This window comes from Eucyclogobius newberryi, unplaced genomic scaffold (genome assembly GCF_026437365.1).
Source record: "Eucyclogobius newberryi isolate DKJ021-1_F unplaced genomic scaffold, fEucNew1.0.hap1 SCAF_21, whole genome shotgun sequence".
Classification (NCBI taxonomy): Eukaryota; Metazoa; Chordata; class Actinopteri; order Gobiiformes; family Gobiidae; genus Eucyclogobius; species Eucyclogobius newberryi.
Genome location: NW_027315846.1, coordinates 10,855,749 through 10,870,869, shown reverse-complemented (window position 1 = coordinate 10,870,869; position 15,121 = coordinate 10,855,749). Strand labels below are relative to the sequence as shown.

The following is a 15,121-nucleotide window of genomic DNA, read 5'->3' as shown; positions in this document are numbered from 1 at the left end:
ACTCTATAAATTCAATAAAACAGTCAGCTTGAAATTCAATATTCAGTTTTTTTCCAGTGGGCTTATATTATTGAATGATGAGGTGCTTGATGTTTCAAGGTAACCAAGAGAGATATTTTAGATATTTTCTCCTACAGACTCGCTTTGTCTAAGAGCTCTTCTACTGGCGTGTGTGTGTGTGTGTGTGTGTGTGTGTGTGTGTGTGTGCGCGCGCGCGCGCGTGTGTGTGCGTGCGTGTGCGCTTCCTTGATATGATGTGCAGGGGACAGTTCAGAAGCACTAATCTATATGCACAGTTATGACAGAAGGGATTTTCTCTTGGAAGTGCTTTGGGTAAAGTTGATAGTAGCAGACTATATTGCCACTTAATCTTCAAATAGACAGCCATTGATTTAGTCATTCTCAAAAACCTCCAAAGATTCATTATACTCATAACCTGGGGGCTTCTGTAGCTTTTTCCAATGTTATAACGTCATAAAATGTTAAACTGACAGTTTCATGCAGGACTTTGGCTGCAAAAGCGATCTTTACAAAACACATCGACAACAATTCCACCTTCAACTGGGGGGCAAATCTGTTTCATCAACTAATAAAGCTGCACGCTAAGAGAGACATCAAGCATTAAAGAATCAACAACTGCATGAAAAGGTACATGTTAGGTGGTGTGGCACATCCAACTAAATAGCTTTATGTTTTAGTATATTGAAGTGATTTATTGAAAACTGTTGCTTCCTTTATTGTCATTGAATGAAGAAACAAAGAAATGGAATATATTACTGTCAACCCGCGACCACTGTCATACTGTGACATTTATCCTCAGTGATCTTAACACTAACGTTTGGCATAATGACATTCCTTCTTTCAAAGAGGTCTTTTGCTCATTTAATACACAGCTTACTTTAGCGTCACTTATTTAAACCATGTGTTCGTTCTAAACTACTTTAGGACCCAGAATACTGATATGTATAAAATATAGAGCAATATCATTCTAAGTTTTCCAGTCAACTCCAACAGCATGTAGTAAATGACATGTTGTTTTCAAAATCAGTCAGATTATATGCTGCGATTACAGTTTTCGCTCACAGACATTGGGGGGCGCTAGTGTGTGGCAAGAGGAAACAGTGGCTGCTTTCAGCTTTGAGTGAAGGTGAAATCGGACACAGAAGAAACAGCTACAGGCTTTAACGGTGAAAAATGTATGTTCTTGTGTGGCGTACACATTTAAAATGGCCACGGGTCGATGATGCAGCAGTAATTCACGTCTCTTTTGATTAAAACGCTGCCCACATAAGATGATAACACACTTTACAAGACAAGGACATTGCATGCAGTTAGCGGTTTTCACTGGTGAGGGGAACAAGGCGAGCAAGACAGCACCAAAGTCTTGCACAATTCTTACATTCACCTTGTCGTGAAACTGAACTTTAGAAAAATGCAAATGTGGTGTCATGACTCGCACCAAGGTTACGGCCACGCAAGTCACACCTTGGGTAACCTTTTAATATTTTCACCCACTTAATATTCTTGTCATAATATCTTGCAAAAACACAACGTATTAAAGAGAAGAGGTATAAATTACCTAGATAAGATTTGTTTTAAGCCTCTGCTAGCCATTTTCTAAGCAGTTACCGGTACTACGGGTCCAATTCTTTGTGCTTTACAATTCGTTCAGCCATTCTGACGCTACAACTGAATTAATCATTGCATAGGTTGTATAATCAGTACAAATCCATATGGCTCTGACTTGGATAGACAAACAGTTATGGAGATTGGAATCATAGTGCAATTAAATGGGATACTGTGTTTGGGCCCAGTTTGCTAGATAAATGAGCAGTATATCATGCCATAGTTATTTCATTAAGGTTGAGGGAACTTTCTTTTTCATGTGAAAGTGTGTTGGTTTTAAAGGGATAAATCATCTCGTAAATCCACACCCTCCAGGAAATAAATGCTGGACCTTTGTGCTGTGAGGTGAGAGTGCTAGCTTCCTATGCGTCCGTGCCAGTTTAGAAAAAGGGTTAAGCGACAGCCTCACCTGCTCCTTGAGTAGCAGGGCCATGCGGTCACACATCTGGTTGCCGTCGATGGAGGTGAGAGCGATGTAGAGGAAGAGGCCGTACAGAACAGGTTTGGGGATCCACTGCAGTGGGACGGGCAGCAGAAACACTGACACTCCGATGAAGATGTTTGCAGCAAGAGACGTCAACCGGGTCTCCTTCACCTGGACAATACTGACCACACAAATACAAACATGTCACTGAGGGCTGTCATAATACACTTCATTTGTGTCAGGTAGCAAGAAATATACATCCAATTAAATTAGTGAGAGCACCCGCTAAACTAAAATATATTGTATCTAGTAAAATATAACAGATTATATAGTGAAACCAGAACATCACATCCTGTTGCACACACCCAAACATTAAACAACTTTAAACATACACATTATAACACACACACACACGCACACGCACACACACATACACATGCACACACAGACACACACATACACATGCAGACGCACACACACACACGCACACACACACACACACACACGCACACACACACACACACACGCACACACACACACGCACACACACACACATACACACACATACACACACGCACACACACACACACGCACACACACACACACGCACACACACACACATACACACATACACACACACACACACACACAGACACACACATACACACACACATACTGTACATACCTTTTTTTATTGAGCCAATGATAAAGTAAAAGCATGTGGTTTGCAGCGGAGTTCAGACTTTGGAGGAAGACATTTGGCTATTTTTGGTGTTGATAGCACTTTTTAAAAGTCTCTTGTTTTTGTTCATTCAATCAACATTGAAAGCCATTTTATTATTATAAATTTTTTTGCCATTTCACCCAACCTCAAGTTTTAAAGTTAAAAACAAAAACAAACAAAAAAGGTCCATCACTTTCCTCTTTAGATGACTTATATAGTGTTTATATATTTGTTATGTCTTTTTAGCTGTCATAAAATTTTAAAAGTTCAGTGATAATAAGGGAATTTATCAAATTAACATTTTTTGACTCCTTTTGTCGGAAGTGTCATTGTTTTTCCTAAGTATAATTTTGGCTCCCCTCCTGATTAATCATGAAATACACAACAAAATAAGTATATAGTTCATCACCAAGGATCAAAATATAATACGCTATAAGATGTTCCTGGAAGAAAAATCTAAGTAATTTCCAATTAAAAAGTTGCTTGTCTACTTGAATTTGTTATCAGACGATTCCTTATGCTCCATCAGTTATGTTTGGTGGTCTTTGATGTAAAGAGAAAAATTAGGTCACACTGTGAATTTATCTTAATCAAAAGTGCCTTTTAAAATCCACTGTTGGCTGTTCTTAGGGGTGAAGGAGACAGGAAAAAGCACGTATTAATAATCTTGTATTCAGTCAGATAATTTGAGCTAAGTCCTGCCCTTGCATTTTTAAAGCCTCGGGAAATTTGACTTGAAATTCGTACATAAAACTGGTTTGTTCTGATAATCTATAGATAACATTGGACTGAATATAAAGTCTAATTGGTCATGTTCAAATAAAGCCAGAGAATCTGTGGTATGGATTTTTCAAGAGCTCTTGGGTGGAAAGGCAATGTCTTAATGTCACTAATTACATTGTAACGCATATACATACATTTCATTCAATGAGCAGTGAGCACTGTATGATTTTCTATAATTCAATAATGATAGGAAACGCAATATTTTCTCTTGGCTTAGTTTGCTTTTAAATGCAATTCAGTGCAGCAACACTCCAGGGGAGAAAAAGTATATCATTAGTGAGGCGACCATGAATAAAAGGAAAAGATTTATGAATAACAACAACAAGAGTCAAGGCAAAAGGTTGGCACGACCGGGAGAAAAAGAATGTCGACATTTGGCATCTGGGCACCTAACTTTGGCCCATTAGAAGCAGACTCTCTGAAAGATGCCTGACTTGATAAAATGGATTTTGCGGTTTCAAACTATGTAAACCTACTCTTTAGCACACATTATTAGGATGTTGCAGCTGTGTTTTTTTAAAATATATTTCTAACTTTCTTGCGCAGTGTCAACTTCCACTATGTAAAACACCCATTTTTATCACATTAGTTTTTGGTTCAACAAACAGCATTAAAAATCACTGTGAGTTGCAGCTTGAAGTGCGTTTCTTCCAAAAAATCTGTGAATACACATTGAATAAATATTCCCAATACAAAATAAAGCAGTGAATGTGTATCTTCAGTTTTGCTAAACACCATACAGCGGTTTCCATTTTCCCTATTCATAGCACTTTGCTGCAGATTAATCCTGGCTGAATGCTAACTAGATGTCTGCACATGGCACATGGCTGCAGTGATAAAACCAATCCTCTCATCTCCCCAGAGCTGCTTCACCTCTTCTACCCAGAGAGAAAATGCTTGGTTACATAGTAATCATGCAATCAATGAGGAGCAGGATACAGTAGTCTGCAACACAAAATTACAGTAGCTTCGCACTCCAAAGACGACCTTTAATTGAGTGTTTGATTAGCGGCGCAGCGGTGAGAAGTGTCACTCACGTTTCGTAGAGGTGGCCGCCTTCGACGCGCTGCTCCACGAAGGCGAGCTGCCGCACGTGCAACGTGGAATGAGGGAAGGCCGCGTGCATCCACGGCAACCCCATCACCGACATCAGGATGTTAATGAGGCCAGAGAGCATCAGGTCCCAGTGGTAGGCTGTGCCTTTGAGAAGCCTGCGGACAGCATGCTCTATTAGAATGTAGACAAACTAGCAGACAAAACATCCTGTAACCACAACAGCATTCACAGGATTACAGTTTATTACACTTGAGAAAAAACAACCTGTGTATTACTTTGGATACGGATTAAACGCCACAGCATGTGTAATCAACAGCTAAAATGTGGTTCACACTTTACTGGATAAAGTGGAAAGGATTTTTATTTGCACTCTTCTCTTTTATGTGATTTCATTAGTTTAGACAATCAGTTGGACTGATTTAAAAGGGACTTGGACTCCGAAACACGTTGGATGTATAATAGTACGTACCATCAGTTGGACTGATTTAAAAAGGAGTTGGACTCCGAAAACACGTTACCCTTTGTGGCTAGGTGTTTTTTTTTTTTGTTGTTTTTTTTTAGTTAATTTTATCGTATTTCTGTTTCTGTAATTTCTTTGGGATTTTAATGCATTTTTCCTGCTGTGTGAAGCACTTTGAATTGCCTTGTGTATGAAATGTGCTCTACAAATAAACTTGCCGTGCCTTGCCTTGCCTACTGTTTTATGTGCTTAAACAAGGGTTATCAGCATTCATAACACTAATGTGGCTCTGTTCAGCTCCTCTCATAAACTGTCATGCTTTCTGTCTGGCTCTTTCACAATAAGCAGTGGGAATACAGAGACTTTTATTGTGTAAGAGCCAAAAAAAAGTTTTGTTACTAAAACTTGCATAGCCTTGACATCTCAGACAGCAGAACTTCGAGAAGTGTTGTAGTTTAAGAAAGGTACTGTATTGGATATTTAACAACATGAGTGGACAGACAGCACATGTTGCAAATGTGATTTGAGATTTTAACATGGAGACTTGAGAAGAAAAGGCGGGGAAGCCTGGTCTGGCTTTCCTCCTCATGTGTGAGGTAAAAAACATACGCCTCACGCTCATGCTGACAGAGCCACAAAGTCACTTTCACAAAAAAGAACTGCTCATCAGTCTCCCCAAATTCAACTGAAGTTGGAGAAATTATGACTAAAATTAACAAGCAATTAACTTTAGTCACAAAGTGATTACTGTTAAAAGTATTGTGTTAAAGCGTACATAACGCAATAAATTTTACTGCCCTAGCTTGAACACAACCAATGTTTTGATCTAAACTAAAAAGATAAAGAGACAAGAAGTTTGAGACAAGAAGCCAATGTCTATAATATCAGTAATGACTCTTCTTTATGTGAGCGCGAAGATTTAATGAGGTGCAAAAGACTTGAACATTTTATGAAAAGATAAATGTGAGTTATCACCTACATCAAACCCTCAATAATATGATTCTCAGTTACAGTGCAGCTCTATACCGAGAGTGCCTGCATTTTGCGCCACTGAAATGCTCTGGTGTTTTTGACCAGAGGTATGGCCTTGACACGAAGGGCAGAAAGACAGTTTTGTTTTACATACTCTTATATTTCACACGGAGCACGTACTATTCATGGTCAAACACAAATGGAAAGGGCAGGATGCTCCTAAGGTCAGCAGCGCCCTTCATCACAAGAGCTGAGGGCTTTCACTGCTCACTGTCTCACCATTTAACATGAGGAAAAATAAATCAGTTTTCAGAGACATACATTACACAAATATGATTGAGATACTGCAGAGTCCTTTAGGCTGCTTTGGAGACGTTCTTGCTTCTGTTATTCAGACTTCGTATGTCAACTCAAAGCTTTTAACATCACTGAGTCACTTGCCCTTGACAGTGACATTCAAGCACATAGTGTGGCCATGTAGTGAGCATAGATCTATGTTTTCATTTCAATTCATGCAATTCATGACAATATTTTAAATAAGCTTCTTTTCAATGCCACAACTTTAACTCTTAAGGGGTTGAAAAATTATAAATGATAAAAAAGCTGCTGATGATGATGATGTTTTTTATGATTCAACAAAAGACCTACTCCAAAACAATTACCTACAATGCATCAGTGTCTTTGCAGAAAATGCGTCATTATTTATAACTGTAATGTGGCCATGGATTTGATGTGTTGAACCAAAACCACAAAAACACTAGTGGCAGAACGAGCAAATTTAACTCTTGAATTAATATGTTTCATGCAGGCAGAAATAAATGAACGTTAGCTCATTTAAATGAATGATATGTCCAAACTAAGAACAATTCCCCTTAGATAGTTCTGCACTATCAACATTTAAAAGCCCTTTTGGATGTATTTGTTAAAAACGCTATACGGTAGCAGTTACTGAAGGGCAACAATAATTACATCACTTCGCCCACTAATCAGAAGGTTGGCTGATCAATACCCACTTCCAACTGTACAGTGTGCATTGCTAATGTGTCCTTGGGCAAGATACACCCACATTAAGGTGACTAATTCATGATATCTGTTATTAAAAGAAATGTGGATGGATTGCAAAAAGAATGATTCATAAGACTTAAAAAATATTGTGTATAGGAATACGGTAATGTTGGTACATTAAATGCTTCAAACAGCAAATCTGTTCTTATTGTTTAAGCTATAATCAAAATACTTATGTCCGAATCACAGCTTCACTTATTTAGTCAGTATTTCCATGGATGTATTTTGATATCTTTACGCTGCAGCATGAGCACTGACATAAATAGCCGTAAGTGTTTGCAGCTGCAGCCATTTTTTTTTTGTGACTTACAATTGACAAACTGTGAAGGTTAAAAACAAGCAAACTGTACTATTGACACAACCTCACTGCAGCGGCCAACAAGGTTTAGCTGAACGGATCAATAACGTGGTCCCAAAATGATGATTCTACTTCTTACTTGAAACAGGCATCCAATTATTTTTAGAGCCACAAATCTAGATAATAAGCGTCTATTTTTGTGGAGTTTAGTTGGGCTGTCTGTGGGTGAAAAATAATCTTTTAAGGAGTTTACAAAATGCAAATTTAGAACAAGAGGCTACAAGTTCAGCGGATTGTTTTAGCTCTGAGCCTTCTTCAGAGCTCCCTGACTGTGACAATTTCACTCGCATGTCAAGTCTACGGTTGAGTTAATCTGCTTTCCTTAAACAAACAAGCATATACTGAAGATGTAGCTCAGTATGTGCAGTGGCCAGAGGATACTTGAAACCCTTTTGAAGCGTCACAGACAGGCAATATCACTAATTAAAACGGAAACACTCCAAAAATGCTTATGTCGTTGTTTAAATTCCTGGTTCTGTTTCCACAAAGGTAATTCTGTGCATCTCTGGAGCAGTCATTATCACAGGTGGCAATAGTACAGAGTATCTGTAGGAACTAGGAACTGTTAGATGGGAAAACCTTCTCAAAAATAAAAGTAAATTATTAGTTTAGTATTAGTGGTGCATTAATATTTATACTATATATTATAAGTGTAGTAGTAGTAGTAGTAGTAGTAGTAGTAGTAGTAGTAGTAGTAGTAGTAGTAGTAGTAGTAGTACTATAGTAGTAGTACTATAGTAGTATATAAATATATGAAATAGTTACCTGTTTTCAGGTGCATTTGTCAGTGACACAACGATGTTCTGGTCGATGAAGATGAGCAGTGCCAACAGGAAACCGAGCCCCATGGCACTGATCACGTTGAGAGCTGACAGACGCTCGAAAGGAGCCACGTTGAAGATCGGCCGGTTGTAAACTTTAAACACAGGAACTGTCCAGAAGAGGAAACATACATTTTATTTAAGTTTAAGTTTCATTTCTATTTCTTGTACAAACTTATAGTTTGTGACCAACACATGCAGTTAAGACAACTTATTGCCACAATTAAACTCCTTTACATGTGCTTATAATTACTTTATTATAATTAAGTAATTACTGTAAAATTATATTTCTAATTTGGGTAGCCGGCCGCAGTGTCATGAGTTCGAATCCCGACCCCGACTTCCTGCATGTCCTCCCTTTCACACTGTCCTTTCCTGTCTAATAAAGCCTATAGGCAACACAATTTTTTTTTTTTTTTAAACACGCAACCTATACTTTTCTTTCTGCTCTGAGCCTTATGAGCAAGTAATCTAAAACTAATCAAGCTCAATCTTGTTGTTTTCAAAACGACGTTCCTCTCCAATAAGTATATTTTTAGTTCAAATTTCAGTCTGCATCTCCTCAGACGCTGCAAATTGGTTGCATTTGGTTACATTTAGGGAGCAATGATTACAATACAATAATAGCACTATTGACTTATTCTCTCTGGCGGTAGAAGAAGAATAAAATTGGCTCAGCCGTCAAATTTAGATTCACTTGAGGGTTTGGCACCGACTCTGTGTGCTTCCCGGTCCATCCCTGGAGAACAGCTGCTGCCTTGGCATCTATGAATAGAGTCTTGAATTTACGCTAAACAATAAGGAAATAAATGCTGCACATCTCCCGCCTGCTTTGGGCCAGAAATTGATAAAGAAACAGTAGAAACAATACAGTCACCGTCTAAGTCTGTCCCCAGTGTTTGAAAGCATAAGATATTGACATTAAATTGCTATTTTAGTATTTTCAGAAGATACGATTTAGATCTTAAAATGTTGACTACAGAGAATAATAACATTTGATTAATTATCTTGATTATTCTAAAAGAGGGGGTCGGATGTGGTTTTGTGGACAGTTGCCCACACATATACAACCATGTTTATTCACAAAGGTTAATTTGCATTTATCACTCAAAGCATTATTGGAAAAATTTCCCCCGATCGCTTTTGGTTCTAAATTTGAGAGACATTTTCAAAAGAAAGTGGATTCAAAGTATTCAAATGCATAGTAACACCATCTGACTGGCGAGTGTGTTACGAAATGCAAATCAATCAACGTTAGTCTGGACAATAGTGATGTGAAGACTATAAAGGTGCAAACAGGAAATAGACTTGAACCCTTGGGCAGGCAATCTCTAAATATCCATTTCCTTGACTTCAAAATGGCTACTGACGAGTAAAGGTTTTTGCATGACATCAAACAAAACACTCAATGTCACATGGACGCCTACATTTCTGCAGGAGCGTGACACAAGTTATTTTAAGATGCAAAACAAAGAATGGGTTGACAAATTATCTTCTCTCACAAGTCCAGGACAAGTTTTTTAGCAGCGCTCGGCCTCATTGCTTATCGCTTCATCACTCATTAAAGACTGTGAAGGGCCGTATATGCCCGTACATGTTGCATAGGGGTGAGAGGTGGGTGCGTGGCCTCTGGGCTTTCTCTGCGCCTGTTTTTCAGCAACAGACGTTGTTAGAGGTTTGACAGCTGCTTGATTTCAGAGGGTTTTTTGAAGAAAGGGCAAGAAGCTCCCAGAATGAATCTTCAAACAGCACCCTGACTGAAAAGAAACCACAAGAACTTCACTAAATGATGTCTTTCTTACTCAAAAAAAGTAGGTGCTTCTTGTATTTGAGGAAAAGTGAATAATGGAATATGTAAAATATTGAGATGTTTTTATTTTTTCTATATATATCGCCAAAACCTTTTACATAAAATACCTTTTCCAGGGATCCGGACCCAACTTATTCCATTCATTTTGGCTTGGGACCGGCACAAAGTGAATATCATGCACCTGTGACTCTCTGTAGTTGGATCATGCAAGATATCTATAATACAGCATGTGATCTTGGCTCTTGAATATTCTGTAGCGTTTGAATGGTTACAATAATGAACCACATCAGTATTGTTAATAGGTTAAAAATGTGTGAATTTTCCTTTTGTTTGTGGACCTCGGTTTTTAAAAACACAAGCAACAGTAAAGTTACTATTTACATATTTTTGGTGGTGGTTGTTTTGATTTATTACAGAACAGCCGTTGGTTCAACTACAGTATACTCATGCCCTTGTCGGCGGCAAGCTCAGTGGTAGAGCGCTCGTCTTCTGATCCAAAGGTCGGCGGTTCGCCTCCCCGCTCGGTCAGAGCGGTCAGATCCACTGGCCCGCAGGTTGGCGGTGCGATCGCAGCTGCCTCATGTGAATACTGGCAAGTATTATACGGGCAAGACACTGTGTGTGTGAATGGGTGACTGGTTCCTTGATGTAAAGCACTTTGAGTACCTTGATGGTAGAAAAGTGCTATATAAATGTGACCATTTACCCTTGAGCAAGATACTCAACTTTCTGCCAGAGCAAGTTTTACTCTGCCAGTAAAACTTGGCTTGCAATAGGTTAAACAGCAAATAAATTCATGCTTGGTTTAAACCAGCTTTGTCCATGTCAGTGTTACTGTTACTGTTGACAACCTTGAAATATCAGTTAAGGCATACATTCGACCGTATGGAACAGTGTAATATGTTAATGGTCTGTATCAAAGTGGCCTCCAGTGCTTTTCAAACAAACAGGTTTTATTGCCTGTGACACTGACTTCACTGTCCAATGTCATATACATAAAACAGATAACCAAGTCAATAGGTCTTTCAGGTGTAACTGTGCCCTTGTGTCTATGAGTCCTTAATGTAACTACGGTCAAATTAACTTCACAAACTATGATAAAGCATAGATGACTGACACAAAAATTACCTACAGCACAAAACAGCCTCAACTGAACAGAAAGCCAATATGAGGTACTTTCCAGCAGATACAGTATCTAAAGTGTGAACTGTGGCTTAGACATTTGTACTATTAGGTGTGAGTACAAGTGGACAGAAGCCTAGTGACTCTAGCACTCTGTCCCTGGTCTGGGGATGTCTCGCACATCCGCCCTTTTTGACACTTTTTAGATTCATCCAGTGGGAGGCTCTGAGTTCCAGGCCGAAGCTACATTTAAGGTGTAGAAAATGACTTTTGAAAATAGCAGGTTCTCCCACTTTGCAACTCTAAGTCAAGAAAAGGTCACTTGAAACGTTACAACCTCATGCTCACGGTTAACTTTGATAAAATGACTGTTTCTGCAAATATAAGATGTCTTTTGCAGGTCCGTGCTGTATTTTTTTTACCTTCTGGCTAAAATGTCCACTTAGCGTCTGCCGCTTGCTGCCCTGATGCACTGGCAGCACAGTGGAGGTATATCGCAGTACTAAATTCACTTGGGCACTAAACGTCCAGTGAGGCAATAAATGATACTAACGCTCAATGTCGCTGAAGATGTAGGAGCCGATGAAGGAGAACATGAGCACGGAGATGGGCAGGGCGCAGTCCGAGAGCACCTCCCTCACTTTGGCATGCAGGAAAGGACTGGCAGAGAAAGACAAAGAGAGACAAATAATACAAGAATACAATTACTGTGGACAAGACCAGGACAATGGCTGCAATCCTCACACTGCTTAAGTACCTCGGTCCGCCTTTTGCTTACACAATTCGGCCCAGCTTTGAGCTTGATTTGATTACTGGGAGCAATCAGAAGTAGAATATTTAATGCTTATTAAATCAGAGACGAGCACAGAAGCTTTGACAGAAAAGAGATTTGTAAAAAGCCTGTCTGGAAAGTTCCTGAGAGGAGTCTGGCAGTCTTTCGAGTCAAGGCTCCACTCTGTAGCACTCGCCCATCAAGGGACAATTCCTCCCGTGATTTATCTCAGTCAGGGCTTCTCAGACTGTAGAAGTACTGAGTGCCTTTTATAATTCAGGCTCCACTTTAAATCCAGAATTTAGTCCTGGTTTGGGGTTGGTCTGGATTAGTCTTGATTTTGCACCTGGCATCTAGTCCATGATTACTATAGGTTAGTAGTGGACTCCTGTTTTGTCCCTTTTAAACCTAGATTTAAAAAAAAAAAAATTATTTGGTTTAGGCCAATTTTTCTGTTTTTTGCTGGTTTCTGGAGGGATTGACAGTAAAATGAGCATTTGTTAGGTTTTGACAATTCTCTTTAAAAAGCTGAAGGTAAATTCACTAAAAAATGAGTTTAAGGGAGTTGTAATAAAACAAAAATGTCCAGGCGGAATAGATATACAAGTCCTATTAATTTTTCATTTTATTTTAGGGTCATTTTTTATTTGTGGGTTTGGAGTACAAACTGACCCTGATGCTTCCCAGAATGGTTGATTTGACTGGAAAGAAGAGAGTTACAGGTTTATTTTTATGTACAGCATATCAACCAGCTTGAGAGTTTCCTTTTATAAGATGGTGGACAAAATTAAATAGATAAGGGGGTGCATAAGGGGTGTTTGAGAACAGCTCACATATATTTTCGCGGCAGTACCTGGTGTGAACGGTGTGAGATGGCAACAGTGCTGTATATACCTGCGTTTGAACTGGTACAGGGTGTAGCCCATCCATAAAGTGCCCATCATCAGAAGCATACACAGCAGTGGCCGCTCACGGCTGCAGTGAATGATGGATTCAGGGAGCGTGTTCAGAGCGTTCAGAGCAACGCCGCTCCTGTTCGCCACCAATGTGTCCACACTCCGATGCAGGTCCACACTTCTGTTGGATAGTGTTGGGGGGTGGTAGTACCTCTGAAAAACTGAAAATCATAAAGTCATAAATCTGTCAAAATTGTAAAATGTCTATTTCCTCCGAATCATCGTGACACAAGGTATAGCTTCTTACTAAATCAGACGGTATTTACCTACAACAAAACAAATTGTCATTTTTGTCATTTTTCTGGCTGAGGGTCCACCACCTGCTTGTCTTCATGAAGATGTTTTTATTTGCCTGCATGATTCTACAGAATGGCATTGTTAAACTAATCTATCTCCATGGAGACAAGCAGGAGAAGACGCCACTAGGTTAGAATTGGGAAAGGCGACCCCGCTCATAGGCAGAAAGCAAGATATTTTTGAGCAATAAAACGACCCATTATAATAATAATAATAATAATAATAATAATAACTTTTATTTATATAGCGCTTTTCAGTGACCCAAAGACGCTGAACATAATAAAAAAAAGGGGGGGTATTTACAGACAGGGGGGGACAACACGTACAGAACACATTAATATACAGATAAAATGAACAAGACAGAGGAAGTAGAGAGAAAAAGATGGGGATGTAACAGGGGGTAGAAGTGTAGGCGATGGGGTAGAGGAGGCTAGGGGTAGGGGAGGTCATAGGCTTGGGTGAAGAGGTATGTTTTTAGGCGGGATTTGAATGTTGTGAGTGAGGGAGAGTGGCGGACAGGTTGGGGGAGGGAGTTCCAGAGTCGGGGTGCTGTTCGGGAGAATGCTCTGTCGCCAAAAGTTTTGAGTCGGGATGTTGGTGCAGTCAGGGTGAGAGAGGAGGAGGATCGGAGAGCTCGGGAGGGGCGGTGGGGGATGAGGAGGTCAGACAGGTAGGGGGGGCAAGGTGGTGAAGAGCTTTGAAGGTGAGGAGGAGTATTTTAAAGTTTATGCGCTGCTTGATGGGGAGCCAGTGGAGAGAGCGGAGAACGGGAGTGATGTGATCACGGGACCGGGTGTGGGTGAGGAGGCGGGCAGCGGAGTTTTGGACCATTTGGAGTCTGTGGAGGGAATGGGAGGAGATGCCAGTGAGGAGGGAGTTGCAGTAGTCGAGGCGGGAGGAGATGAAGGCATGGATGAGGGATTCAGCCGCGGGGAGGGTGAGGCAGTGTCGGATTTTGGCGATGCGGCGGAGGTGGAAGTATGAGGTCTTGATGATGTGGCTGACATGGGGAGTGAAGGAGAGGGTGGGGTCCATGATGACACCGAGATTGCGTACCAGGGTAGAGGGGGTGATGGTCGAGGTGTCGATGCTGAGTGAAAAGGGACCAGTTTTATTGAGAGTGGATTTGGTGCCAATGAGGAGGAGCTCTGTTTTGTCATTATAACATTGGGATGGACAGAAGCAGGTAGTGTACTCTCCATCAGAAAAGTTACAAAGTGCACCTTTAAGGCAGGCAAAGGATTAGAAAAAGCTTGTGAGAGAGAACAGTGCCGGAGGTATACAATGGAACAAGGTTAAGAAACATTGTGGCTATGTTCCGAGCTGGAGTTTCAAGCATTCTATACTTTCTTTTAAAAGAGATACAACAACATTAACTACATTTCAGGACTCTGAATCACAGCCACAGAATTTAAATTGCTTGTGTCAGTTAAGGTATCTCCAAAACGAGCCTCAGTCGTGTCACTATAGGGTGATTTTAAAGGTTTTGTTGCCCGTAGGCTTTATCAGACAGGAGAGGAAAGGGTGAAATGGGGAATGAGAGAAAGGGGAAGACATGCAGTTAATCATCGGGATTGGGATTCGAACTCACGACACTGGCATATGTGTTGTAACTTAACCACTCGACCAGAATCAGACCAGCAGACAGCACACGTGTTCTAAATCTAAAGGATAATGACCATATTCTTGGTATGGTCAATGGTCTATGCTCGGCAGCCCAATAGCATGGGCTAACATACAGACACAGTAAATCTATAATTAAGATGCAGCATGTGTAATAGTGGTACTAAGGTATTGTGATTTACAGAGAAAATGTTTTTAAGAGAATTAAATATTCAGGGACTCGGGATTTACTACTAAATTAAAATGGATTCT

General features: G+C 40.0%; 1 protein-coding gene across 3 annotated transcripts in view; it reads right to left on the bottom strand.

Annotated features, from left to right (window-relative positions):
• The window catches only part of slc4a11 (solute carrier family 4 member 11), a 109,610-nt gene that overhangs the window by 2,022 nt on the left and 92,467 nt on the right, over positions 1-15,121 (bottom strand). For all 3 annotated transcript variants that reach the window (XM_072457173.1, XM_072457174.1, XM_072457175.1), the window contains 5 exons: positions 12,888-13,110; positions 11,775-11,881; positions 8,234-8,399; positions 4,595-4,768; positions 2,036-2,231 (listed from right to left, as the gene is read on the bottom strand). In XM_072457173.1, coding sequence (XP_072313274.1) covers positions 2,036-2,231; positions 4,595-4,768; positions 8,234-8,399; positions 11,775-11,881; positions 12,888-13,110 — 866 coding nt within the window. The remainder of the gene's footprint in view (positions 1-2,035; positions 2,232-4,594; positions 4,769-8,233; positions 8,400-11,774; positions 11,882-12,887; positions 13,111-15,121) is intronic.